The sequence below is a fragment of the Microchirus variegatus genome (genome assembly GCF_963457635.1).
Source record: "Microchirus variegatus genome assembly, chromosome: 9".
NCBI classification, from domain to species: domain Eukaryota; kingdom Metazoa; phylum Chordata; class Actinopteri; order Pleuronectiformes; family Soleidae; genus Microchirus; species Microchirus variegatus.
The window spans coordinates 17,389,192-17,406,502 of record NC_139810.1 but is presented as its reverse complement, the minus strand read 5'-3'; the positions used below and the strand labels follow the sequence as shown (position 1 = coordinate 17,406,502).

Sequence of the window (17,311 nt, the reverse complement as noted above, 5' to 3'; positions counted from 1 at the left end):
ACATTTCACTTTTATCAGAGAGGTCAGGACAGAGGATTGAATATATGTAAACCCCCCACAGAAGGTTTTTGAATAGTTATATAACCTAAATGGTTAATGTATCCTCCCCTATTACTTAATGTATACAGTATGTACACTTACATATACTATATTTCAGTTGTTTGTGTTTGTAAATGTGCAAAATGCTCCTGCAGGTAAAGACAGATCTACTGAAGCATCCATACAATAAAAACTTCAGATTTTGAATATAATGAGTATAATATGTAGAGAGAGATGGACAGTTGTGCAACACATAATCAACCTCTCATTAAAAAGGGTGCACTCTGTATGCATGTGACAATAGTCCTGTGTTTTCTTTTTTTTAATATAATATACATTTAAATGGGTGATCAAAGGGCTTTAGCATCACTCATTGACACGACAAGGTTGTGGTGACATCAGTGGCTCCTTTGTTCAGCCTGTGCTCATGTTCTAAAGCAGCCAGCGGCACATCCTCCACCTTTCAGGCTCTCATTAATCTCATTAAGTCCAGTGGGGACACAAGCTAATAGGAGCTGATTGGCCTGCTTCTGACCGCCTGGCTGCTGATTCATCATACACACACACACACACACACATGCACAACAGTGCAGGAGAGTTGATCGGTAGCAAAAATTATAAACTTTGTTTTCTCTAAAATATGACCTAAGGCTTATTTTCATAATCGACTAATCGCTCAATTATTTTCTCCATTCATTGAGTAAACGTAATAAAATGTCAGAAAATGTTGAAACATGTTGATCAAACCTGGAAATGATGATGTTCTCGAATGTCTTGTTTTGTCCACAAACCAAAATGATTCACTTTTAATGATTTATTTGTTAAGAAGCTGAGAAAATCAGAAAGCTTGTTTAAATCGTTGAAAGAAACACTCCACAATTGATTAAGCGAGTATCAAAATAGTTGACGATTACTTTTGTAATCACTTATTTATCAAATAATCGCTGCAGCCCTACTCATGAAGCCATGGCAAATATCTACATGAGGTAATAATTACAACTGCTTGACTTTACAAGAGAGGGAATGAGCACAGCATGGCTCCAGGTGTTCTTTAGTGAGGCAGGTAAAAACATTATGATTATATTATATACCATGAATCAGTATAAGGAGTACAGTAGAATACAGTATAACAATAGTGTGTATATACAGCCTTTATGAGTAGGTTTTGTTTTAAGTCAATTGTTAAATAAAATACCCAATTCAGGGCAAATATGTTAATAACTTCCTGTTTACATCATGTGACTCAGGCTGCATCATCACAGCTTTCAGTCAGACAGAGCATTATGGGATGGTGATGAGTACCTGTTGTGTGGGAGAATGATTTGACTGAACAAACACACTGATCTGAGCCACATTGCATTGGGGCTAACGTCAGCTTGTGTTATCATCACTGAGGGTAGTGACATAGAGTAAACCTGTTTTTAACCCTCTGGGGGTGTGTGTGTGTATCTGTGATTCTCCCAGATGATGAGAAACCTCTGCCAAATTATCTTCAGCATCAGAAGATTTTGAACTTTTTTAGTTTTAGTGTGTTTTAAAGAATGTCCAATGCGCTTACACAATGCTGATTAATATCACTCTGTATAGCAGTTTTGTTTTTTATTTCTTGTCCCATGCCGCACACAGAGGGACAAATTTATAATCATGACAGAGCAGGTGAGGCGAAAGAAGCGCAGCACAAGTGAAGCAAGACAGAGTCACCCTGCTAAAAATAAACCTGGACATTCAGTAGGACTTTGGAATCTTACGTTTATTATGAACATCATTTTTTTTTTTTTAGTTTCTTATGAATGTGATCATCTAATCTTGCAAATGCATGCTGTGCCAACAGTGCTCCCCTAAGAACTGCCTCACTATGTGCCTGCGTGTGCAGATCTGCCACCTCACAGCTCCACACAGTTGTCCAGACTGCATCCAGTCTGGACAAATAACGCTATGGTAAAAAAAAAACACAGAAAAAAGATAAACAACACATAACTTAATGAAGTACTGTAGAAAAATGTATCACGACTTGTAAAGCACACGGCTCCATTTCCTGTGGACTGTGTGTGTGTGTGTGTGTGTGTGTGTGTGTGTGTGTGTGTGTGTGTGCGCGAGGGGAACGACAGGAGAGAAAAATGCATCATCTATTATCATTATACTCAGAAGTCAATAGGGAGAAATAGACTGGAGCTTTAAAATGGAGATATTTACTCTTTTGTATTTGTGTCCCTGTCATGCCACATTAAAATGATTGTGCCACTGGGTTTAGGGTTAGGGCCTGACTGATGTGTCCTCTGCGTGTTAACTTGCTTGCCTAAAATGACAAGTATGTATATTGAAGTACACAAACTGAGACACAGCATCAGCTGCTTGATGTTTGCAGAGGTGAGGATTGTATTAAAGGTTTTTAGTTCCAAATGTTGATCCATTCCCTTTAAAAAATAAAAAATTAACTTAACCCAAAAATCTGTCTATAATGATATTTGACTTTAAAAGCACATTTCAACAATTCAGGAAAAATACTTATTTGCTTCCAGAATGAGCATATATATGAAATATGTATATTATTACCACATTCATATGTGCCTGTAAAATCTGAACCTACTACCGGCAGCATAACCAAAATACATGCCCTAAAGCTAAAAAAAATTCTAAAGCTCTCAGCATCAACAGCTTATGTGGCTATTTTTTATTACTTTTTGTTTGCACTTTTGTGTGTTTGTGCCAGAGAGCTGTGTGAAGATGACAGCAGTGGAAATCTCTACCGAGATATTTATTTTACCTGTGAGGGGGAGGAGCCTCTGCCTTAAAGGCTTCAGTCTCTGAAGCTCATGAAACACCACAGATCATTTTATTGCAGTCTGCAGAATAAAATTACTTTAAAAACTTAAAAAATAAATAAATAAAATACTTAAAAAAAAATACTTTGTGCCAGTGACAGACACAGACAATATACCTTTACACATACACACACCCACACACACCACTACAGCTCCTGTATATTACATCTGACATAGAGAAGCCTTATATGAATCACATGGGTGCAATGAGATACGTCTTGTGTAGGTGTCTCCAAACACATTGCATCATAACGTGTAAATCAGCTGTTTAAAACATTGCAAAACCTGTACTGAATGTTCCAAAAATGATAGTTTAATCTTAAAACATTCCTTTTATTTATCTATTTATTTAAGTTTAAAACATTGTGTTTCTATGATTGAGTGAGTGGTTTCAAAGGGACACAAACCGTCTAAGTCATGTGTTTAAAGTCACATTCAGAAAATTAATTAGGCGGTCATGTGAAGTGGGACAGTGCAGAAAAATTGAACTTGTTAATATAACTGCAAAGATTCACACACCATAATGTGGCACTTACAGAGTACAGCCAACTCTCCAGTCCTGAGACCAGTTTTGCTTACTGGGGAACAAACCAGTGAGTTCTTACCATAAGAGTGTGAGGACACAGTGTACAATAAAGCAGCCTCACATAAAAACTACAATGTAATTCAATCTGATTTATTCATTATTCATTATTACCTTTGTGAAGCCTCTAATTTATAATATCAATACTGATTTTTTTTTTTTTTTTAATTAATTTGGCCTAAAACGTGACTCAAGATTCTGGATGGATTCTGTGTTTTTTATTGAGTGCTCACAAACAGATTGACACTTGTTGTCCTTCCTTGTTTGTCTCACTTCTGTGTTTTCTTTCACTCTCCTGTCCTTGGATCTCTTTACTTCTCTCTCTGGCAGTTTCAGTCATTTCATTTTCATCTCTGTCGCGCTGTGCCCACTCTAAAACTTTCATTTCAACTTGTCTGTTCATTTAGCACTTTTGTTCATAAAACAAGCCAAGTGAACTTTGAACTGTGATTTCCAAATTTCACCAATTTAAATCTGAACCTTGTGAGTGTTTTTTTGCTCAGATGTGTTTATATAGTTGGTGAAAATGAAAGAAATGTTTTATCAGATTGCAGAGGATGTGCTGAAAAAAAGGACATAAGACACTATATATAGCTTCTGTACGTTTAAACATAGTAATGGGAAAAAGTAGCCAAAACGCTCTGTGTTCTAAGGGTTAAGCACAAATCTAAGCTATTTAAACTGTGCAGATAGTTCTCTACTGAAAACACACATCACAGTCTGCCAGAACAAAACATTGTCTAGGACATTTTGTTCGTCCTCTGCATGAGACAAAGCGAGCTCTCTTGGCTTCAGCTCCAGCTGCAAAAGTTTGGACGCCATTTGGGAGCTTACAGGATGCACTTAAATCAATTAAGCTGCCTTTCCTTCTCCCTGCCTTGAATGCTTGAGTCTGTGTTGTTCTTTGTTTATTAAAAAAAATGTTCCACAATCTTCAGTGGATTACCACACACTATTTTTTTTTTTTACTCAAGAAGGATAGTTGTACTTAGTGGTTTCTTTTTTAAATTTTTTTATTAGTGCCTGCATGTTCAATCGCAGCTGCTGCTGTTCCTGAACCATGCAGCTCCAAGTTTCCAGAATGCAATCTGGACAAGTAATGCTACATTAAAAGATATATATACAACACATAACTTACTGAATCACCTCGGAAATAAATTCTAATATCTTTGTTCTCTCTCTCTCTCTCTCTCTCTCTCTCTCTCTCTCTCTCTCTCTCTCTCTCTCTCTCTCTCTCTCTCTCTCTCTCTCTCTCTCTCTCTCTCTCTCTCTGTGTGTGTGTGTGTGTTTGTGTGAGAGAAACTTGTGTAGCATTGTGTTATGCTCATGTAGAGTTGCTGTTTTGGAAATAAGCATGTACCTGCTAAGCTTCTACTGCGAAACAGTATAAATATACTGTGTGTATATGTATATATGTATATATATATGTGTGTATATATATATGTATATATATACATATATATGTATATATATATGTATATATATATATATATATATATATATATATATATATATATATATATATATATATATATATATATATATATATATATATACATATATATATATATATATATATATATATATGTATATATATATATATATATACATATATATATATATATATATATATATATATATGTATATATATATATATATATACAGTATATATATATATATATATATATATATATATGTATATATATATATATATATACAGTATATATATATATACAGTATATATGTATATATATATATATATATATATATATACATGCATGTGCCTGTCCTCTGAAAACTGACATCTGCTGGTGAATATGTGACTCAGGCCCTTAGGAGGTGTGGGGTCCACTAATTAAAAATGATTGTCTATTTTTAATAGTACTCGCGTCCACCTGCCACAGTGGCTTTTTACCAGCCAAATTGTTTTGTGCCTTAAATAAAGACGGCTTTTTGAGGGCTCGTGGTCCCTAATTGCCTCTCACTTTAAGTTTTTTGTCCTGATTACAAATGGATTTGACTTCGCTTTTTCTGAGCCATGCGTACGACGGTCACGACAGCACATTTCTCCTGTACTAACGCCACAAACAAGCGAAAGTCACAAATCTCGTCATCTGCGCCAACTGACCACTGTGTGTTAAAATGTCTTCTTTTACTTTTACATGTCTCCTTTTGTTGGTCCGTTGTTACAACCGGCTTCTTCACGTCAGCAATATGCCGCCACATTTTGGCCTTGAAAAGTGAGTTGATCGAGACCAATGAGTTACTCTCATAAGTTAAAAAACAACACAACAGTTGATTGACAGTTTCACCCGCCAGTATGAGAGGCCGTTTGAGAAAAAATTCAGTCTAGCGGTCACATGCTACATCATACTCTCTCACAAACAGTACTAGTCACGCACACATATTACTATAGTCACGCACATTTATTATAATACTTTCTTACAAACACTACTATAGTCACGCACACTTACTATCATACTCTCTCACAAACACTACTATAGTCACGCGCACTTACTATCATACTCTCTTACACGCTATTATGGATGCAACAACATGATGGGCTTGAGAGGATCCACTCCGGCCTGATACACCTGTTGCTCCTGGTCTGAAGATCTGCCGCATTTCCTCATCGACCGCGCTTACGTGGGGGCTGTTGATTACTCTTTGAAATTTCCGACATTGTGGTTGTCACATCGGAAGAGGTTAAAATTGTATTTAAAAGTCCAATTGCCTCATTGACATGTAACATGTGAGTGCAAGACGCAAACGGCCTCCCATACGCAAGTCATAAAGTTTACACACACATTTGGCGTGTGGTCCTCACTTTTGAAAGACCAACACACTACTAACCAACAAGTGTTTGTGTCCTTGCTTACTCCTCCACTTGGGTGTCTATGATTTGTTCATAATCACTTCACACCACGGAGCGGGAGTGAAGTATTGTTTTTGGTGGCTCTGTTTGTTTGTTTGTGCTTCCACACCTGCACTTGCACTCGCCATGACCAACAGAGGTCTGCATCGGATTGCCTTGTTCAAAAAGTAAAGGATGGATTCAATTTAATATTTTGGTTATGGTGCAAGGAAGAAATTATCAGATTTTGGTGGTGGTCAGGATATTCTAAACAACTGTTTACCTTTGAAAGATGAGCAAGTGTATTCATTCTGTGCGAACCAGGTGGCCACGGGCGGAGGTTTGGAGTCTCTGATTGTTCTTTCTAGTTCATGCATGCATGCATTTGTGTGCTATTTACCGTCACGTGACCACTCCGTTTGTTGTCACCATTATCCTGCAGTAATCTTTATTCTTTAGGCACAGCCTTACTCCCGCATCACAACCTGAATGCGGCTGATTTAGACTCGCATTGAAAGATACACACACCCGGATAACACGCGCTGTCATCTGTTCAAGCAGAAGGGCGGACATTTCAGACCTATGCAAACAACAGTAGGAGGGAGCAAGAATTTTAAATTGGATGGAGGCAGGTGTGTTCATGCATGCTTCAAAGGCCCTTATCAGTGTGAAACAGCTCTGAGTCATGGCGCTTGTTGACCTTAACAGGTCATCACACAGCTACTGTAATGGCACACAGCTCAGCTTACACCTGTTAACAATTAGGAACACAAAGACATATATCCATTGCAGGAAAATCAATATTTACATGAGTGGAAGCATCTGGACCGTTCTATGGCATCAATAGAGCATGGCAGTGATTCTCCATGTTTTTGGTCCATTTAATAAGAACTGAGTCGATTTTATATCAGTGCAGAACAATGTCTCAGTGAAAGGGAAATCAGGTTATCCAATTCATCTTTTGTCATATTATTTTTGTTTTGTGGTAAAACTATAGGCTCACACAACATTACCACAACACTAAAGGGGTTTGTTTGTTTGTCATAAAAAGATAATGTCATGACTGCCTTCAAACATTTACTTTTACATCCAAGTGAGGTAAAAGTATGCAAAACATCTTTCTGAAGAAAGAGGTGACTTTAATAAAAGGCAGTGGCTGCCCTAAAACAAAGCACATTACACAATTTAAAGAAGAGAGTCTTGAGCAACAGTTCATCTTTAAAAATAATTTACACACACACAGTTATTCTTCACCATATCCAGAGGCTTCTATGATCCCTTTGTCAAACTGTATGTCTGGTTGGCTTGGGAGTGTGTACTGCTGTAGGTCTCTCTGTCCATGTGTGTAGGTGTGAAGTCTGAGCGAGCAGTGTTGTCTCCAGTGTCTCTCTGTGAGCACGAACGTGTCTGCGTGACTCGGAATCTTTGCGCACGCTGTCCGTGTGTGCTTTGTGTGTTTATGTCCTTTGAATCAACACGAAAAGAGCTTTAGTTAATGGGCCTTAAAACCTGCCAACTCACTAACCTTTCACATTGAGGGAGCCATAGAAAGATAGAGCGAGAGAGGCAGGGAGGTAGAGAGCGAGAGTGATTGTTTGTGTGTGGGAGAGACAGAGAGAATTGAGATATGTAGGAGAGTGAAAGATTTTTGTGAGATAGAGAAAGAAACTGGAGGTGAGACAGTGAGACAATTGGTTTTCACATTTTACAATAAATAGACGTGTGTGTAGATGTCCTAATTCAAATACTTGTGTTCATCACATGGTAACACATTGTTGCTATGGAAACATGCTGTTGATGCAACAGGACATACAGTATGGCTGAAAATGCACATATCTTTGGTGTTTCTGCACCACTTTCCCAGGAGGTCATCTGTCAAAAGGCGATACAGACGATAATGTGATGCCTTTTCCTTGAATTCTATTCTGAAGACTTTGTATGTTTGTTTATTTCACCCTCACTCTTCATTGTTCTTTTATTCCTTCCGTATACTGAATTAAACAAAGTATCCCTTGCTGTGCTGTGTTTATGATTTTATCATCTGAATATACAGACACAGATGTTTTTGCCACATCTCTCTCTTGACAGCCAGTGTTTCTTTGTGCTGTTGCTTGATGGGTTTTTACCCCTGCAGCCTTTTAATTGAACCGTGGCACTTCTTTCAAAAAATAAAGAATTAATTAACATGCCTCTGTATGTACATATAAAATACTTATTCTGAGGCTATGAAAACCATGAAAGTGATTATACAATTATATGGGCACACCTCTGGGGAATATATTAAATGTGTGCCAATAAACCCCTTGCAAAGTTACACACTAAACCTTTGATTGTCTGTATGTTGTTTCTTGTAAACTTCATGACTAAACGTTTTGTTTCTTGCTCTCTCCATCACACAGGAAACGGTAGAATATGCCTTCCTCATCATTTTCACTGTAGAGACATTTCTGAAGATTATTGCCTACGGCCTGGTCATGCACCAAAACTCCTACGTTAGAAATGGTTGGAACCTGCTGGACTTTGTCATTGTCATTGTTGGGTGAGTTCATATGTAGATAAATAAACACGGTATGACCAAACGCACAATATTAAAGATGTAACTAAATACCCAGACAAACAATAATATCCCTTTAGCTCAATTATGCTTAAACCATACATACACATACTTGCTTACACTGCCGCTTCCTTACATAGACACACATCGAGTTGCAGCCTCGACATTGAGTCAAGCGCACACGCACACACAAGCCTTGTTTAGTAGGTTTATCAGTTGACCACCTGGCTCCTGTGGGACATAAATTGTGACGAGTTGTGAAAGATAAAGGCAAATATGCACAGACATAAAATACAAACATACTTAAACCATATAATATATTATATAACTACACACACAGGAGCATGTACACAGAGACAAGTACATAGCAGACATGTGGCTTTGCTCTTTGTGTTTTGATGGCATTTCCATCTCTGCTCTCTTTTCTCTGTTTTTTTTTTTTTCCCTTCTGCCTCCCACTCCAAAATTTCCTCCATCTCACCTCCCAATACGCCTTTTCTTCTCCAGGTTGTTCAGTGTTGTTCTGGAGATGATAACCAAAGATGCTGACTCTGGTGGACAGTCTGGTGGCAAACCGGGGGGGTTTGATGTCAAGGCCCTACGAGCCTTTCGAGTCCTACGACCCCTTCGCCTTGTTTCTGGAGTTCCCAGTGAGTAAAACATGAAGCTGTTTTTCATTTAACACTCAAGTAACTCAAGTTAAATTTCCAAATTTGTTCTTCTGTACCTTATTTGATACTTTAAAGCTCTGCACACTCGTTCTTGAAATTATGCTGATTCACTGGTTACAGTATAAGTTGTAGCGCTTGAATTCAATTAGAAAATTAGAAAATTGTAATCCCTAACAGGAGCAATTAAGCTAAAGGAAGCAGTTGAACACACATGTACACATGGCTAGTTGTTTATTTCCACTAAAGTAAGCATTCGTTTAGTGGCAAAAGTAAATTCATTCAGGAAAATGGCCTGAAGATTTGCCTTCATCACATGTACACTGGCATATTTAGCCACTTTATTTACTCTATTTAAAGGCAGACAAATAGCCAAGAGAGAGCCTTAGTGTCCCACATAACTAAGCCTGGGTTTTAGTTTCAAAATCAGCTGTTATACAAACTGCAGGATGCTCCTGCATTACAGGAACAGTGTGATCCTGTAGCCACGCTGCCGCCGCCGCCTCCATGTTTTGCCACTGGAAAGAACTGTTTACGGCTCCACCCGTAATCACTTCTCCAGCAGTGTGTCCAGGAATAAGGTGGTTAGATAATGAAGATATGACTTCATGATGTAGACATTGTCAATAGTTACAAGCCAAAATGTCTCCTTTATCAGTGAGTCGGTCATTTCTTTCTCTCATGTAACTCATGTTTTGCCAACCGCAACAAGAAGAGATTCCTGATATAAAACTTTCAACATTTCTTATACTCTGTCACTGTTATATCCATGTGTATATATATTGACACAAATATGGATCCCCCCCCGTCCTAAAGCATCTATGGTGTACCTCACTGTTCCAATCACTCCCTTTATTATCCAGGAGGTGCTGCTTCATGCACTGCTTCTGTTTCACTTCACATCTGGCTGTACCTGAAGTTGACCTGTGTGTGCGTGTGCGTGTTGCCATAGCAACGACTCACACTAAGAAATCAAAGTACGAGACGGTACCTTTTGCTGTCGCTCCAGTTTTACCCTATCAGGGTACAAGTGCTGTACCTTTCTCAGTGTGTACAGGTAAATGTTTGTCACTGGGGTGCAGAAATGTTTCTTTAGAGGTATAAACAAGCAGGTAGTCATTTTAAAGGTACAGTGCTTGTACCCTGATAGGGTACAACTGCAGCGACAAAGCGTTTGTACCTTTTTAGGCACAGTCTCATACTTTTTGATTTCTGATTGTGTGAGTAGATAAAATTGTGATTGAGGAACAATTGAGTGATTATAACAGACATCACAATGGGGCAGTAGTAAATTATGATGTCCTGTTTTAATGTGACTGTGATTGTTCATCATTCGTCTGTGACAAAGCAAAACATTGGACACTCATACTCGTCAATACACTGTGTGTGTTTGCAGGTTTACAGGTGGTTTTAAACTCCATTATTAAAGCCATGGTTCCCCTGCTTCACATCGCTCTGCTCGTCCTCTTCGTCATCATCATCTACGCCATCATTGGCCTGGAACTCTTCATTGGCAAAATGCATGCCACCTGCTATGTGAAACAAACAGGTAATTATACTGTACTTTCATTGAGAGGGACCCACAGCTAACATACAGCAGATAATGTGCTACATCACAGTTTTAGGATTAAATCTCTGAGAATGAATGGACACATGCGTGTGAATGGTGACAAGCTGCTGAAAACAGCACAGACCAACAGATGGTGATTTAAACTCAGTGATTAAATGACTAATATCTGGCTATTATGTAAACATGTTTGACCTTTACCCCAGCGTTGCTTCTAACATCACAGCAAAATGACCCAAGGAGTCAAGGAAAGTTGGACAGTCACGCTATAATATGACAGCAGTTTTCCCTCTTGTACTTTACTTTAAATATAGTCTCTTCTCCTCATTCTTGCTGTGATCTGTATATGGAGAGACACTGTAGAATTACGTCTTTGTCATGTCAAGACAAAGTGAAATGAAAGCTCTTTCTGTATCAGCAGAAGTAAGAAACGTGTGAGACAAGAGAAGCAACATGGTTACAACAGATGTATTATGAATTCTACACTAGAATTCACAGTATAACAAAATATTCACTTTTCAAGGCTGAACCTTGGTATAGTAAAATGAAATCATGAAGGGTTTTGAGGTTAGATTTAATGAATTGCAAAGCAGAGGCATCAGTACAGTAGACACACACACAGCCCCGGACAAAGACCTAAACTGGGTGATAGAGTCTCTGAAGAGAGTTGGGGAAAGATTTTAACTGTAGACAGAACATTTTGTCCGATAAGTACAAATATACAGGGGTGGACATTTTTAAAAGAACTGGACATATATTGACTATACACAGCACTCTAAGTCAATCAAGTACTTTTATAAAAAACAATCTTCACAGTATGAGATGTAAGTGGGTGAAGAATGCGTGTGGAAATGTAGTCATTTGCAAAACTAAAGAACAAGTTGTGTGCTTGTGGAGACGACAAGAGCAAATAATAATGAAAAAGAAAATGCAGCCATTTGAATAATACATTAATTTGTCTCTGTGCCTCTCAGGTGCCCTTGCAGAAGAAGAGCCCAAACCATGTGCTGTATCAGGACACGGTCGCCATTGTCTGCTCAATGGCACAGACTGCAGAGAGGGATGGCAAGGCCCCAACAATGGCATCACCAACTTTGACAATTTTCTGTTTGCCATGCTCACTGTGTTCCAGTGCATCACCATGGAGGGCTGGACTGACGTTCTCTACTGGGTAATCTGCCTGTCTGCATCAAAATCGCACTGATCGAGCCCAAACCCGGCACCACGTTTTTAGAATGTTAAGCTACATAATGTGTACACTTGTATTTTTAAAATACAGTGTTATTTTCTCTGAGGTATTTTTTAGATTACAGATAAACATCCACAAAAAAAAAAACAATAAGATGGCGTACAAAATGAATATGTTCCATACACGACACAATATAATACTGATGTCTGAAAAGAATTAGAATGTACATTTACTGAAAACCTGTAGGCTACAAGAAACATAATGTCATTCATGTATAACATGCGATATGACATTCTGTTTCTCTCTCTCTGCCATTAATTCAAACTAAACATTATTATTATTATTACTTTCATCATTTAGCCAAGCCTGAACCACTGCCCTCACTTCAAAACCCTCAGTGCCTCATTTTCAAAAACCAGGCGGTGATTTTTATGAATAAAAAGCACTTTAAAGGCAGTGGAGCTAAACTCACAATCACAATTTTATTTGATTTTGTCGACAGACATCTCTGAATGAGCGAATGTCTCTCCTTCCTTCTCTTTTGCATTTGTCCTTGTTCCCTCTCCCCCCACACACTCTCTACTTTTCTAAGGCATGTATGCGTTACCATGGCAATTCAGTGATCATAGTGTTGTTAAAGTGGCGAAAGAAGAAGACTTAAAAACCTAAAAGAGGGAAAAGTGGTAGATAAACGGAGGCCTACAATAAATAATTAAATAATTAAATAAATAAATAAACAAACGGAACATTCCTGGAGAAATTAGATGGCTGGATCGATTTATATCCACCCAGCTGTGTGGATATAAATGTAGAACATATTAACTCTTTGTGTCTTCATTACCAAAGAGATCTATTCAAAGTCACACACGCTCTCTGCAGCATAGTTATTTGCCACATTAGTTAAAGATAATCTCTTCATGTAGTACTTCATCTCTGTCATTTATATCTCACATGCTGCCCTCCAGTGGCCACAGTGGCCACAATTCTTACCCCTCTTGAAGAATGGCTTTGAGCGAATTTATATACTATATATATAGTATATATATACAGTGGTGGACAGTAACAAAATACATTTACTCAAGTAACTGTATTTAATATTTTTTTTGTGTATTTTGTATTTTTTAAGTACAATTTAAAATCAGGATTTTGTATTTTACTTGAGTATAAATTGACTCAAGTATTGTACTGAGTTACTTTATAAATCCTATCCGTTACTGAGTAAAAATAAAAATTCAGCACAATGAAGACCTACAGGGGGAAAATATACAGCAGAACCAGACAGAGTACAACACACAAAAAAAAAGATTGGAACTTACTGTACTGTAGATCATACACGTAGAGTTTGTACTGGAACACTTATGTAATGTGTGTAATGTAATCACTGATTATGCTGGTTGTGTTTCCATGTAGATGAATGATGCGATGGGCTTTGAGCTGCCTTGGGTTTACTTTGTCAGTTTGGTCATCTTTGGATCCTTCTTTGTCCTCAACTTGGTCCTGGGTGTGTTGAGCGGGTAGGTTTGAGTGCCTCCTTTGTGTGTTTTTTTTGGTGTTGTGCTGTGCGGTGTTTCTCGACATTTATGCCTGCCAACACCAGTTTATTACTCACTCAGAATATTGTCTAACATTTTTCATTATAAGTGATAATTCTTGAGTTTTGTGAACCTTGACATGATTAACATTTGTGGATGGATATTTTGTTTGCTGGGGGGCTTGTTCTGTCTGCTCGGATCCTGTACACTGTTGCAGTACTTGACTGTCACTGTGCTCTGCCATGACCAGAGAGTTCTCCAAAGAGCGAGAAAAGGCCAAGGCTCGGGGAGATTTTCAAAAGCTACGTGAGAAGCAACAGCTGGAAGAAGATCTGAAGGGCTACCTGGACTGGATCACCCAGGCTGAGGACATTGACCCCGAGAATGAGGAGGAAGGAGACGAGGAGGGCAAGCGGAACCGTAAGTTTCCTGGATTTAATGCATTTTGTGCTATTGTATATTTGTCTAAAAGAGGAAAATGAAGAATACAAACAGAACTGAGATGCTGAGCCTCAACCTTAAAGCTTTGCCTGTCCTCTTTTTTTTTTTTACAAAAAGCACAATAATATATATATGTTGTTTACTGATTGTATTCAGTCACACAAGGAGTTTATATCCTTATAACACATTACAAACATTCATATATTGTTGATAAACATTCACCTATGATATAGTGAATAGTTTCACCTAATAAAGACACATACAGTAAAATGTTTCTTTCTTTAAGCTTTTTTCTTGTACAGGTTGGTACCACAGGTCATTTTAATTTAAAGGTGAACCCAAGTGGGATATTTATTTCAAAATCACTTTTGAATGACAAAATGAAACAAATTTTCACAGAACTAGACAAAAACAATATTTTACACACATATTTTTTTTTGTCATGGCTATTCTCTTTCTTTGATATGTTTGTGTGTGTTTAGCCTTGGTTTCAGCTGATACATACTTGACAAGCGATATCACAAAAAGATGGTCACTGTGTGTGTGCATGCATGTTTATGTGCAGGCATGCATGTGTGTTCTTGTATTTCTTGCTTTGTGAGGACCGACATTCGTATTAACCATACAGAGTGAGGACATTTTGGGAAAGTGAGGACATTTTTGGCTGGTCCTCACATCTTTCAAGGCCTTTTTCAGGGTTAAGACCTGGTTTTAGGGTTAGAGTTAGAATTGAGTTTAGGTTCGGGTTAGGGTAAGAGCAAGGCTAGGGAATGCATTATGTCGTCACTATGAATACTGTGCAAACGTGTGTGTGTGGATTTTCTGGCATAAACACTGACTCTGTCAGGACCAGTAGGTCCTCATGGAGACTATAAACTGGTCCTTATGAGGCAGAACCTCAATTCTGAGGAATTGGTTAATTTCACGGCTAAGATTTGAATTATTGCGGTACAGGTTAGAGTTAGGCATTATATGGTTACGGTTAAGGTTAAAGGTGCATTATGTAATAAATCTAAAGCAAATGGCCATAAAATCCTCCCAATATGTCACAGAGACCCAGGAATAATATTCATATCACATACTGAACTCACCAACAACAACAGTACAGCCAAAATATTTGCATTAAAAAACATATTTTGCGGACCGCAAATCATGTTTATGTTTTGAAATCATGTTTCGGCATGTGGCGCCACCTACTGCCGTCGACCATCATTGCAGTCAGTAGAGTCTCAGCTGCCGAGCAACCACAGGTTACCAGTTACGTCTGAGCTACAATGGTGGAGAAAACAAAACCTAAAAGACCTCTGTATTTTGAATTTGAGTGTAGTAACTGTTTTTGGCCACATTCTTACATATGGCACATATACTTTGTCTTGGTTATCCAAATGAATAGAAGTCAGTGTATAGTCCTTAAAAGAGTAGCTGCATGAACTGCGTGTGTGTGTGAAGTGCATGTTTTCATCTGAGTGCAACAGAATCTATACAGCAGCAGTCCGCGCGCTCAAAAGAGCACTGAGTAACATTGGTGAGGAGGGCGACCTGACAACGCCAGAGTTCCAAGCCCTTCCCTACATAGCAGCCAGTCTACCCAACAAGAGGCCTATCGGTGCCAGGGCCCAGGTACGAGATGAGTCGGTAGGAGTTATCACTCCCAGCACGCTTCTGCTAGGTCGTGTTGGGCCCAGCGGGGACACTCAAGGATCTAAATATCCAACCTACCCCGTCTTGAGACTGAGAGCAATTCAAATTGAAGTCAATGAGTTCTGGAAACGGTGGAACCAACCGGAGGGCCCGAGCCTTTTCGCCCGGCGGAAGTGGCATACACTTACTAGAAATGGCAATTGGAGGCTTGGTGTGGTTGGCCGACCAGAACGCATTGAGGGACCAATTCAGGCTAGAGCGAGTCGTAGAAGTATATCCCGAAGCAAAAGGCGTGGTACGAGACTCGAAAGTAAGAACTTGCTAAAGTTGTCCAGTCTCTGGCGGGCATTGCGAGAGAGACCAGGGGGTGGAAAGTTGCCCCTTTGCCATCCTCCACAGGGATGTCAGGCCGCCGGTAGTCCTACTACCAGTGGAGGAGCAGGAGTAAACCATCGCTGCAGAATACCCGACCTACCCCTCCACCAATCGGTGGAGTGTTTCGGTTGTGGATCAAGACCCCCCCTCCTACTGTCCGTGGGGTGTTTCGGTTAAGGATCAAGACCCCCCCCCCCCCCCCCAGGATACCGTGAGGACACTTATTCATTCTGGACTGATTGACATGTAATCAATGTACTTTGTTTAGGGAACAAACCTTTAATTAAGCACATCGTGTGAAATGTGTAATGCGTTGACGTAGGTAGCGCGTTCCTGTTTAAGGACGTGACTTTATGTGCTTTAGGTAAATGTTACATCTGCTTAAGTCTTAATTATTATCATTGATGGATTAACTGTAATCTGTAATCTCTAAAACTGTTTGGATTGTTGTTGTGGCTTACTTGGGTTCAAGAACCAGGAAGCCAAGTGGGAGGTGTAGAACTTTCTAGCAGTTATTCAGCACATTCTGTACGGAATCAGAGTGGGATTGTCATCAAAGCAATCGCAATCAAAGCCTTAACATCCAAGGCGCTTCTCATATATAACCAACCCCTTATTCGTGTGTTTTCATCTGTAACTGATCATCAGAACCTGTATGCTTTGCCGGTTTACAACCTATTAAGTAGTGTATTGAGTTGTGTTTAGAATAAAACCTCTTAAAGACACTCGAGTTGTCCGCCATACTTGTTCTGGTCGCCCTTTCCAGAGGGTAGTTTATTGAGCTGTAAGAAGCAGCCGATAAAAATCTGGACAAATAATGTTGATATCCTGGATAAGAAACATGGATGCCAATCACTTGAAAGTCCTCTACTGCATTTTACTGCATGTGTGAATTTGGCAGTGATGTTTGATGGGAGTCTTGTGTCTCCTCAAAACACAGCACCTCAGTGTGGTCAGTCGGTGTGTATGCACCTCAGTTTGTATCACTTCTGCCCTGCTTTTGATTTGTGCTTTTGACGACACACCCAGGACACCAGTCTAACTTT

At 38.9% G+C, this 17,311-nt stretch overlaps 1 protein-coding gene across 1 annotated transcript in view; it reads left to right on the top strand.

The window, feature by feature from the left end:
* The window catches only part of cacna1db (calcium channel, voltage-dependent, L type, alpha 1D subunit, b), a gene marked incomplete at both ends in the record, with an annotated part of 63,222 nt that overhangs the window by 13,349 nt on the left and 32,562 nt on the right, over positions 1–17,311 (top strand). Inside the window, 6 exon segments of the mRNA XM_083895043.1 lie at positions 8,698–8,837; positions 9,360–9,502; positions 10,917–11,069; positions 12,062–12,258; positions 13,687–13,790; positions 14,059–14,228. Coding sequence (XP_083751169.1) covers positions 8,698–8,837; positions 9,360–9,502; positions 10,917–11,069; positions 12,062–12,258; positions 13,687–13,790; positions 14,059–14,228 — 907 coding nt within the window.